This window comes from Paramormyrops kingsleyae, chromosome 16, assembly GCF_048594095.1.
Source record: "Paramormyrops kingsleyae isolate MSU_618 chromosome 16, PKINGS_0.4, whole genome shotgun sequence".
Taxonomy (NCBI): Eukaryota; Metazoa; Chordata; class Actinopteri; order Osteoglossiformes; family Mormyridae; genus Paramormyrops; species Paramormyrops kingsleyae.
The window spans coordinates 8,511,670-8,524,272 of record NC_132812.1 but is presented as its reverse complement, the minus strand read 5'-3'; the positions used below and the strand labels follow the sequence as shown (position 1 = coordinate 8,524,272).

Genomic DNA, 12,603 nt, shown 5'->3' with positions numbered 1-12,603 from the left:
TTATTATGAGACTGCTAACTTCATAAAGTTTTGGAGAAATTGCTAATTCTCTTTTATGTAGCTCTGTTTAATGATTAAGTTTGGCTTATGGTCAAGTGATTATTTTATGATTGGACTGTTGCTCTATTAAAATACAGCATCCATGGTATCCATCCTGTCTTGAAATCACACAAGTGGAGTTTAAATACATATTGAAAGTTACTACATTAAACTTCATTAAAATTTGATGGCCCCGTTATGGGTTACAGTCGCGACCGCTGTGACAGATGCCTTCCTGGGACAGGCTGGTTCTAAGGCTGTGACCCATCAGAGCTGTCAAACACTGGTCTGACACCCCCAGTGCCCCCCGCCACTAAATATTCAATAAACAGTACAGCTCTTGGTGTTCCTTGAACATATCCAGTATTCACGGGGAGACATGCAGTGTGAGACCTGCTGTTTGGAGGAGTGGTACAAAAGAAACGTCAGGGGAAGGAAGTATTTAATACTTGATGGATTACATTGGACCATTTCATTGTTCTTTTTGATTTACTTCATCTGTGTTTACTAGGAAAGGTATATTTTTCTTTGCATAAAAATATTCTTGGTATAATGTAGTGTGACATACACTCACATACAGAATACTAAAAGCTGTTTATCCTTAGAAAATGACCTTTCTGCGCACTTCACAATAACAAAATCATTTCCGTTAAACACAAAGAAAGTGTCTGCCTTTGTTTTTCGAGGTTTATGTTGTTAAAGCCAGTGCAGTCTGAAGCTATTTACCGTCAAAATAACCAGCATTAAATGCACCCAGCTGGAGCTTAAGGAAAAAAAAATAATACCGGTTTTCTTTTGTTGTGTTCTTGATGTTTAGTTCAGTCCTCCCATGCTCTCCCCAGATGTTTAAATGGTGTAATTATTGTTAGGAGGTCTGAGTAAATCACTGAGACCCGGCTCTGTCTGGCTGCTTCCTAAACCCAAATTCCCGCAGTGTCCCTCGCTGCTGTTTTTTGGAGCCAAAGCTGTTAACTTTCCATCAGCCTTTCATCCCTGGGGCCTGGAGCCCGGGGCCCGCGGAGTGCCGGCTGGGGCTCCGTTATAACGCGCCGGCTTTCACAGGTCCCGGCATAGGAACACCTTCTGTGCAGCGCGTATCGCCCCGTCTACAGGCGCGCTGTGTCCGCGGGGAGTGGCGTGCAGAATAGCGCCGATCGCCTCTGACATATTGATGATCAGCGTGAAATCGGGAGCAGCCGAACGCCTCACGGTTCGCTGAGGCTTAATTATCTTTCACAAGGAGGCAAATTAATCGTGAGGACCGTATATTCACGTCGATGTACTTCCGTTAGATTGGCCTCTTTAGATGACTCTGTGATTGAGCTGCTCTGTGTTGTCTCGTTGTTATCTAGTTATGTACGATGAATGATGAAAACATAATACAGATTATACTGAAAAAAGATAGAGCTGAATAAATTCATTGCATCATGTACATTTCAGGTCATATCAGTGTATAATTTATTATACATTCAATAATTTTCTGTACAATCGCTTTATTATATCCTAGCAGACAGGGTCACTCTGGCAGGCCAGTCCATAGCTGGGCACACGTGGAGACTCACCTTCTCTTAGCTGCCTGTTTCTGGGCTGTGGGAGATACTGTAACCTGCGCAAACTCAGGGAGAACATGCCAGCAGAGCCAGGGATGGGAATCAAACCTGTTTCTTATATTTACAGTATTGTGAAGTAGTCTCAGGCAGTCAGGGAAAATGGTGTTTAAATGAGCTTCATGTTTGAGTAATGGTATGATTTGTCTGTGTGTCAGTTTAGCCATTTCAAAACCTCTCCTGAAGTCACCCCAGTATTTTCTGCAACCATCCAATACACCCATGTATTATTTTGACTCAACCACTACCCCACCTTATGTGACTAATCAATACCTCACTGACTTAGTAGTATGATTGATTGATTGATTAAATGAGCTGTTGCAGCAACCACATGGAATACACATGGACACATGAAATGTCTAAGATGTCTCTGAGGAGGGGTTTGGGAACTGAAGCGTTATCAGTTAATTTTTGGAGAATATAAGAAATTACTGTCAGTTTTGATTGTGTTCCTGTTAATTTGTATATGATTTAATGTTCAATTGTTTATTTTTTGAGCAAATATACACTTACTACCCAGATTAACAGCTTTAGACCAATTCTTTAGACTTTTGCACTGTGCTGTACATGTATTTATTAGCTATTCATCTTTAGTTACTTACCTGATGTACATTTTGTTCACGTGCTACTGAGAAAGCAGAGTCTGCCAGTGTCTGTAATAATCAGAACCTTGATTTGAGGCGGCACAGTGAAACCACTCTGCTTCCAGAGCACAGAGCCATATATCTCTACAATATATACAGTGTATGTGTGTATATATATATATATATATATATATATATATATATTAGAATTTAGTGGTCATTGTCAAAACACCACAGCACACAGTGCGCAACAACAAAATGTGTCCTCTGCATTTGACCCATATGTGACTTTCGTGACATAGCAGGGGGCCGCTAATTCAGTGCCTGGGGAGCAGTGCTTGGGGGCAGTACCTTGCTGGTCGGGGATTTGAACTTGCAATCTTTCAATTACAAGTGCGCTTCCCTAACCATAAAGCCACCAATGCCCATGACAAAATTATACTGATGTAATTTAAAATGATGCTTAGATTATCCTTGTGTTGGTGTAAAACTATGATATTATGCCTGTCAAAGTGTGTCAGCGTAGCCATTTCAGAACCTCTGCTAAAATCACCCCAGTATTTGCAGCGACCGTCCAGTGCAGCCATGTATTTCTTGACTTGGCCACTAGCTCACCCCATACAGCGAGTCAATCTGTCACTGACTTTTTAAACCAATCTATTTAATTATTTAATTGAGCTGTTGGTGAAATTTAGCAAAATCATGGAACAGCTGAGGTGCCCCTGAGGAGAAGTTTGGGAACTAAAGCGGTGTTCATCTAGCCATCCAACTAGATATCAGTAACTTTTTAGAAAACTGAAGAAATTATTACTAGTTTTTATTGTGTTACTCTTAATTTGCACATGTTCTAATGTTAAATTGTGTTTTTTGCTCTAAGCCAAAGTGCACTTGCTACCCAGATAAACAGCTTTAAACATTTATTTGGACTGCCTAATACTTTTGCACAGTACTGTACATATAACACATTAATGAACTGGGAAGTTAAAAGAGACCTTGACATCTTTGGTTGGTCTTTTTATTATTCTACACTTCTTGTGGACTATTTCAATGAAATGGCAAATATCTAGAAAGGTTAAGAATATATTATTCATAGGTTTGTTGTTGCAAAGGGACGCCTCTTATTTCACCTGGGGGGTGTTCTCACTGTGACTTCTGACAGTATAAATACAATTCCCACTGGTAGAATCCCAAAAGGTTATATATTTTTTTCATTTCAGGGTTTTGGCTTCAAATGGTTTGTTTGAGCACAACTTCTGAGAGTGTCAGATGGAAGATTTAGGCCTCTTGTGGAAAGGATTTTTACAACTTTATACTTAAACCGAAGTTAGATATTCCCAAAAAGACTATAGCAAAGTCAATAGTCACTGAGAGCATTTACAGTACAAGTGAATGTGAATATGTTTAGATGTCTTCAACTATATGTATTAATCAATTAATGTCCCACTACATTCCACTTTAAATTGCTTACTGTGTAAGTGTGTTGTTGTCTACCTGGCTTGAAATTAAAACTAATAATTAGGGACTTTATCTAGTCATCTTTTGGTTATAGTTGAAATTCTTCAAGCAATATGCTACCTTGACCAAATCTGCTTAATTGTTGAACATTATTTTTCACAGCCCATCATTCCTGTGCTATTAAGTGACATTTCCGTGTTGATTTGGTCTTTTTGAACGCTCAGGTTTAACGTAATTAAGTCTCGGAGCAGAAGCTGCCATCATGACCTGTGTTGTTGACATGGCACTTCCAGTTTAAAAGTTCAGCGCTCCTTAATGAGGCCCCTTGTGAACCCATCCTGTACCAGTCAAGACCATGTGAAAATGTAGACAAACCGAATGAATTAATCGTCATATACCCAACACCCTGGGGAAGCTGCCCTGCTGTGTAATGTGTGTCTAATTACATTTAATTATACAGGAATTTTTACATTACACTAGTATTTGGCCTAATGATTTGCTCCTTAACCTTGTCTGTTTAAAAATGTCTGTTTATTTAGAAATGTCTGTTTTAGAGCATGTTCATGCAATTAAAAGAGAATGGTCCTCATTTGGGCGGCTCTCTGTGAGTGCCCCTCTTATCGCCATTTACTGTAGGTGCCCTCTATTCTGTTGCGAGCTTAACTGCTCAGAATTTCAGTAAGATTTATTGGGCTATTACACTGGCATTGAGACAGAGTGCTCTAGGCTAGAATATGGTACGACTTGGAATCTAGGTTTGTTAGACAAGTTAATTGTCTGTGATTGTGTTGTGTAAATGAATTTTGCCTGTTTTTTTTCTTTTTTGTTTTTTTTCTTTTTTGCTCAGCCTCTTAATTGCGTAGCTAATGAATAATTGAACGTCGTTTGCCCCCAGTTGCAGTAACCACCACTGAGCAGCCAGGCAGGGCATAACTCTGTGGTAAAACAAAAAACAGCGGTGTTTTGATGCTCACGATAGCAGAGGGTCTCTCTCCCTTGCGTTTCTGCTGGCTGCTTTTTAAATACTACTCACTTTTTACGGTGGTTCAACTTATGGATTTATGATGGACGTGATAGCAACGCACATTCAGTAGTTAGATTTCAATTTTGATCTGATATCGGCTACGATACTTTCTACTGATACTGTGTGATGGCATCATCCACTCTTGCAGTCACTGTAGTAATCATCAGGAGAAACATCTCATACAGTGTTTAACTACATATTGTATGGTGTTTTTTGTTTAACCAAATAAACTTGTATTCATTTATTTACTTTTCAGTTACTGGTATTTAGGTAGTTACGGTAATAACTTATTTACTTATTCAGTGACAGTACTCCCCTCAGATAGATGGATGTACTGTGAAAGTCTGGTATGGGAGATGGTTCTTATTTATGTTTTTTAAACCACCATTTTATAACCCGTGAGACACCCCCATAAGCTCCCCTCTAGAAGGAGGCATTAATGATTGTTTAGACGTAGCTTTGTTGTTTGCTATGAGGCCCTGGTACTGAGCAGAGACATGACAGCTCTCTGGGTTCAGTGATCGGGTATCTGCCTTCCCGTGTCTGTATTGTCATTTTATTATCAGCTTTCAGCATGCTCTGATCTTGGCTGGGAAGCATTGCTCTGGTAAACTTGAGGGAATGCATCAAATTTCAACTGCACTCATTTGGAATGTCCATCCATCCATCCCTCTGTCCATCCATCTCTATCCGTCCATCTGCTCTGGATCTGCCACAGGGCCATCGTCCAGTTGGGTGGACCAAATGGTATCCTTATGAGATGCCTGACCTACATCAGCTGACTCTTCCCAACCGGAAGGTATAGGGTCTCTATTTTATGCTCCCTGGAGATCTCCAAACTCCACACTCTCACAGAGCCTGGCAACCCTGTGGAGAAATTTCAGACGTTTTTACTTGCTCTCTTGTTCTTTCGTTATTGCCTACAGCTTATGACTGTCGGTGATGACTGGAATGTAGACTGACTGGTGAACCACGAGCCTTAGCACCTACTTCCCCATCATGGAGCTGTTTCATGCTCACAGAACTGGAGCCACCTAACCAATCTATGATGGAGGGGTTTGCGGTATTTAATGATCCGCGGAGCAATATACCAGTGATATTACCTGTCCCCTGAAGCTGAAGGTCTTGGTAGGGCCTCCCTAGGTGAACATGCCCCTTTGGAGAGGCCAGAAAAACTACCATCCGAAAATGACCTGTAAGGTACCGATAAATACCAGCGTATTCTGCCTGGATGATGGCTACCGGGCCGCTGGGTTCGGTTCTCCGCCAAGTGCCTGGAAGCCGGGCTGCTAATGTAACCAAGACTGGACTACATGGAGCCAGCAGTGTGTTAGGAGGGGATCAAGTACAGGGCCCTTTGGGAGGGGCCCAGGTGAATCAGAACTCAGCAATGATTTAAAGTAGCATCTAGAAATGTCTTATTTGGTCTTTATTAAAATTGCAAAAATGCAGCTTTGACTGGAAGTCTCGTCTTTTCATGCATCACTTAAGATATGATGCTCATGCAGGTATCTGTTGGTGTATCTACTGAAATGCTGCCTTTAATTCTTCAGGGCTGTCTCACACCTCTTCTGTGATTGAACACATTTTGTTCTTTTAGTGGATACTGCCATGAGCAGAATGTAAAATCCTTAATTAGCATTTCACAGAATCTTCACTCAAAATGTGGAAAGAGAATTTTTCTTACGTCTGGGCATGTGCTGGTGTTTATTTTTTCTGGGGGGCTTTGGGCGCATATGGAGTTTTTTTTTTTTTTTTGCTTTAACAAACTTGAAACATTTCCAGAATAACCGCTGGATGGTAAATGGCAAGATAGTGCTTTTTAAACTGGCCTCTTAATTCAAAACAGGATAATGCCGAAAATGGGTTGGCATGGTAACTCAGCGGGAACATGGTCATTTTCTGCAAATGGTCATTTTGAGAGGGAGCAGGCTTGAACCCCAACCACAATTTACTCGACTGCACATGCTGCAGTAAGAGCCCTTTGGCTTTTCAAATCCTCTTTCCATCCATCTATCCTCAGGTGTTTCCTGTCTTTGTTGAAATCATCAGACAGCTATATCAAATCTGTTTTTTTAGCCCAGAGTTTCAATTGCACCTTTAAAATAACTTAACTCAATTCCCACCCCAAGCTGATAGTTCCATAGGAGGTTGGAGGTGGTACTACATTAACCTGAGTTATATTGCCCACGCCAGAGTTGTTGGTAACGAATTGCTGAAAAGCTTTCCAATTATTTCTCTATAGCAACCGCTGCACAGCTGTCACACAGCACAAGCTAAACCAAATGATTCAAACACGAGTCTGCCTCCGGTTGAAATGAGTCAGCTGAGAGTGGCACTTAACTCTGAAAATAACTCTGAATGGTGGAGTACAGCCAAGCATTCCTGTAATGTAAAAGGCAGGAGCCCGTACCAGAGTACAATCATTATCAATTTAAGCAGCCTGTTTTATTAAGCTAATCCATAGCAAAATGTGAGAATTTGATTTGAAACCTGGATTTATTTCCGATTTTGTGGTTCCTCTCTATAGTAGTCGGTTAGGGACATTTATATTTTCATGACACTTTTATCCATAGTGAATTACAATAGAGGGAAAAGTTATAATTTATGTGTGCTTGCTAGGATTCAAACCCACAATCTGTGCCTTGTTAGTGAAGTGCTAAACTTGTTGAGCTGCAGGATTTGATTTGAATTCCTTGAGCAGACAAGCAATCCTTCTGTCTCCTTTGTCCCCCGCAGCTGAATGAGACGGCCAAGCAGCTGATGGAAATCGACAAGCCGAGCCCGGTACCCGGGGCGAGCGGCCGGCCCGGTTCCTCGGGGGCCTCGTGCTCGAGCCCCGGCACCCCGCCCGACAGCAGCAACCCCGCCAGCGCCATCCACCGGCGGCCCGACGGCAAGAAGAACGCCAAGAAGAGGCACTCATTTACGGGATTGAGCATCACCCAACGCACAGCCCAGGCGCTTAGCAACCGGCACTCCATGGAGATCAGCGCGCCTGTGCTCATCAGCTCATCGGACCCGCGCGCCGCCGCCCGCATTAGCGACTGCCCGCACCTGTCCTCTAGCGCCCCCACGGAGGTGTGTGACTGAAACTGCAGACAACTCCTACCAATCTCTCCCATGTCAAACTTGGTCGGCTATAGATTTGTTACCTGGTTGAAATACCAGAAGGGATTCAGCCAGTGCTGTGTCATTAAAACATCCAGCTGCGTACACTGGAGTTTTATAATCCCGTCACTGTGGGACGAAACCCTTGGCTGGGCCATGAAATGAGAATCGCGCAAAGGGGATGTTTAAATGGCCGCACAAGCAGTACTTATTTCAGCGGCGGCATTGCAAGCCTGTCCTGGTTGACCCCTCTCCCCTTGCAGTAAATGCGTTATGGCTGGAGTGAGAATGTAGCGAATACCATTCGCCAATACAGCCCTCGTTTGAAGGTAGGCCTGGCCGTCTGGGGCACGGAGGCCTGAGCGCCTGAGGCAGTTCATTACCGCTATCATTCATTTGTTTGGCTGACTGCTGTAACTAAGGTGGCTGTTTAAGGCAGCACATGCATCATGGCCTATCAAGAGCAAACTCAGGCGCGCGGGCCACACAGCCTGCCCCCACCGCGCGTCGGCATGCCAGCAGTCCGGTGTATAGCCACTCCGCCCCCCCCCCCCCCATCACAAGGGGAGGGTCCTCGGCTCCAGTTATCCGGTAATTTTTTGGCAGCCAATTCCTCAATTACAGGTTTCCCGTGTCACTATATCTCCACAGCCCTTTCGCTCTCGTCGCCTTGCCGTGGATGTGATAAGAAACCAGAATCAGGTGGATTCTTTTCCCCCTGTTGCCTGGAAACATGGTATCGGTCTTATCACAGAGGCATGAAACTGCAGTAATAAACTGTTCAGGGCTGCTGCAGATGAATGAGGTGGACATGAATGACATTCCTTTGAAGACACATGGGTCATTAGGAAGGACCATCCTCACTGCAGCTTTCCCAGAGCCTGCTGCCTGCTTCCATTACCTCTTCCACAGAATGTCAGGTCTGAACATCTGAAACGTCTCAGGCGTACCCCGATGTGAACACGTATATTCCCAGACTTCACTCTCATTAGATGCTCTGGACCTTTAGAGAACATGGGGAATGTTTAATGCTGAACTCTGCTCCACCTCGGCTTCCTCAGCTGCTTCCTCCGGTCCTCCTTGGTGGTTTTGTGAATTCCTGTCATGTCTGAGAAGATCCTCAAAGGACAGGGCTGTTAGACAGTGATGTGTTTTTGATGGGAAAAGGGGGTCTGTGGGTCGACCCTGACGGCAAGGGGGAGTGGAGTCACGAGTGGAGAAGCAGATCCGGCTGTCTTCACACAGCACGTTGGGCTGTGGTGGTAGGTGATGGAGGTTGGGGCTCGTCACTCAGAACTGTGGTTATGTCACACCAAGGGCTGTCAGAGAAGCTTCTCAAAGGTCCACTTCTGCCCCTGTAATGTGTGTTTTGATAGCACGCCCATAAACCCCACAGTATGAATCATGCAGTTCCCTCAGCACACGCAGACTGCTGTCATTTAATCGTGGCTTGGTCTTTTTATTTGATACAACTTGAATTCGGATGCACATGAAGGTACTTTAAGGGCCCCATCAGAGACCTGGACTCGTTACTGATCTGCTGTAGTAATTTCAGTCCTGTGCGTGCTGTCGGGCCCCAAATGAGGGAACCTCGCGGTAATGAGAGGAGCCGCCGGTATGTTGTCTCCTCACAGCGTGCCTTGGAACAGGCTCAGCGATGCCCCCTTCCTGTAAAGCGGGGTAGATTACGTTCCCAAGGCGGCCCCTCTGCACACAAATGGCACGCAGGGTAACTTTGTAGACACGAATTATTTCATTCGCATCTGCTGTCTGAATAACATTACTGTCTGTAATGAGTTCTAATATGGGCAAAGTTCAGCTGTAATTTGCATTGAGTTGCTGCCAAGGCAACGCTATAGATCTCCGTAGCCTCTCCTCAGCTTAGGCCTGTTTGCAAGTGCAAACGAGCCCTGGGTTGCTGGGGAAACCTTCATCCATGAGATTGATTGCCAAGTTTCCTCATAGCCAGTGAGCTGTCACATCCATGCTGCAATTAAACTGCCGGGCTCGTTGTGGTCAGCTCTGCATTTCTCTGCGAGCATTAGAAGAAGACTTATGTTCAATGACAGCTCTCCATCTCTCTCAGTGCAATTCACACTGAGAAGTTGCAGACACCAGGGACTTTGAATTGCTGTCGCAGTCCGATGGATGTGTTTTTTTGCTTACTGTGGAGATAAGAAATGTTTTATCCTGTACATTTACAGTCACAGAGAGCATCTTTGATTCATTATTTATCATAATAATTTAAGCTCTACAATCCCTGAGAAGGCAAAGTGGCAGGGTAAGTGTATGAGTTTCTGCACAAGGGACTTTCAGGATAAGGCACTGCCTGTTAGACTGTGACGTGTCAGATGTGACCCCGCTGGTTAAAATACACCTTGTTACCTCTAATAATCTTTGTCCGCTTTGTGCTTTTACATCAGAGCATAGTGAAAAGGTCAGTGCCCATCAACTATTTGCCGTCGGCAAGTGTGGGCAGCAGATCCTTGCCATACATTGGCTCCACATATCCAGTACTGCTGCACATAATTCCCAGGATCTGGAAATCATTGCTTCATCCTGGCCTCTTTAATGCCCAGCCCCTCCCACCTGGGCCATCTTCTGGGCCCTTTAATGCCCATCCCCTCCCACCTGGGCCATCTTCTGGGCTCTTTCATGCCCATCCCCTCCTACCTGGGCCATCTTCTGAGCCCTTTAATGCCCATCCCCTCCCACCTGGGCCATCTTCTGGGCCCTTAAAGCCCAGCCCCTCCCACCTGGGTCATCTCCTAGGCCCCAGACTGCTTCCGCAGTTGCCCACCCGAAGTCCAGATTCCCCTATTGTCGCTTACCTGGTAATGACGTTTCCCCTCATCCTTTGGCTTGCAGGACTCCTCCTCATTCGCCGCGACCTCGTCCTCGGCCGCGGTGGCCCTGCCCAGAGTCACCTCAGGGTCTGCGGACCTGCTCGCCGCCGCCAAGGTCCAGCTGCCGTTGAACATGTAAGTGGCTCCTCGGCCCGTGAGACATCACTGCGCAGACACTGTCAGACACGGGGCAGCATGACCAAAGCACCTTACACACCTTGCACACTTTCCACATGAGTCCGGCTTGGAGCTGGGTGTCTTCATTACACCACAGATGGCTTGTGGGTATTGTTTTCATTTGTTTTTCAGAAGTTTGTACTATTTATGGAGATAATTTGCTGCATTTTGAGTGTAGAGACGCTCGTGTTGTTATAATTGTGCTAAGGAGCATGAGGAACTAACTCACAGTTACAGTTAAATGCTTCACCTTTTCCAACAAAAGTTCTCCTCGAGGAATGTGTATCATCTCCATCACCGGGATCTATTTCCGGGATGTTGGGGGAGGAAATCCAGGCAAAGGCTCCGGATGCTTCCGTCTGCCTGCCTCCTCTCTTCATCGCCGGCGTCCACCCCCACCGCTTGCGATGGGAACCTTTCTGTTGCCATAGTTACCCCAGAGGTTTTGCGCACACCTACACTCTGGGACCTCGTGGAGGACGCTCCGGTTATTCCTGCCTTTGCTGTATTATGAGATCGCTGCCAGCCACTATGGGCAGGGCTGTGTGATGAAAGCGCTTTGCTGCGCGCAGACAGTCAGCTCTGATTATAATTCGGCTGTGTGCCGCCCACTATGCCCCGAGGGCAACAACACGTCACCAGCACACTTCACCTGCTCTCCCTGCCCCTGCTGTTTACATCTTTCCAAACCATAAATCAAGTATTCTTTTTTAAAAAATTTGCCCCGGACACTATTCTTTCATTACCATTGCACATTTTATTTTTGGGAAAGAGCAGGGTCACCAGTCCCTGGAGCAATTGGGGACTAAGGGCCTCAATCTCAGACCAAATGGTAAAATCCCTCTGCTACGTTTGGGATTTGAACAGTTGACCTTCTGATCAAAACCACATTGGCTTATCCTGCAGAGTTACACATCACCCCCAAGCGCTACTAGCCTTTACACGTCAGTATTCAGGTTGATTTATCTTAACTGCAAGTCCCTTTTTGGGTTTTAAACCTGCAGCTTAATGAGCTTAATGGCTCGCAGCTTTTGTCCATATCCACCGCGCTACGGTATAGGGTTTGTTCTTGTATTGTGTGTTTAAGTCATTCTCATTGACCTTCTCTGCACATGTGGAATTGCATTTGTCAGCTGACTTGCCCTACAGTACATCACCCCCTGACCCCTTTCTGCACTTTCCTCTGACCTCCACCTCCTTCCTGTATCCCCCCCCCCATTGCTAACAGATACCTGGCCATGTACGCATACAGACCCCAGAAGGCCGACGAGCTGGAGCTGCGGAAGGGCGAGATGTACCGAGTGACAGAGAAGTGCCAGGACGGATGGTTCAAGGGCACGTCTCTGCGCAGCGGCGCCTCTGGTGTCTTCCCCGGGAACTACGTCACACCTGTGTCCAGGTATGCAGAAAAGGGGACCAGATCCTGGGGAGAAATGAATGGATATATGAGGTGGCATGAGGTAGCAGTGTTCGAAGGTGGAATGCCATTAACATCTGGTGTCTGAAAGTTAAATAATATACAAAGTGGAATACCTTAAGGCAGTGTTTCTCAACCCGGTCCTTGGGGACCCACAGACGGTCCATGATTTCCTCCCTCCCAGCTCCTTGTCAGACAGCCCCTAAGGACGAGTCTGAGAAACATTTAATGACGGGTGTCAACATGGTGACTAGATTTAGTAAGGAATAAGTAGCCCTTCACCATACATTCAATGCAAAGATCCCAGCTGGTTGTGATAGTAGGAAACATCTGGAAAGTGCAG

The 12,603-nt window shown here is 45.2% G+C and overlaps 1 protein-coding gene across 3 annotated transcripts in view; it reads left to right on the top strand.

The window, feature by feature from the left end:
• The window catches only part of LOC111849083 (E3 ubiquitin-protein ligase SH3RF3-like), a 118,748-nt gene that overhangs the window by 86,336 nt on the left and 19,809 nt on the right, over positions 1–12,603 (top strand). For 2 of the 3 annotated variants that reach the window (XM_023821645.2, XM_023821644.2), the window contains exons 4-6: positions 7,449–7,790; positions 10,689–10,801; positions 12,072–12,242. In XM_023821645.2, coding sequence (XP_023677413.1) covers positions 7,449–7,790; positions 10,689–10,801; positions 12,072–12,242 — 626 coding nt within the window. The remainder of the gene's footprint in view (positions 1–7,448; positions 7,791–10,688; positions 10,802–12,071; positions 12,243–12,603) is intronic. The other variant, XM_023821646.2, reaches the window with a different exon arrangement.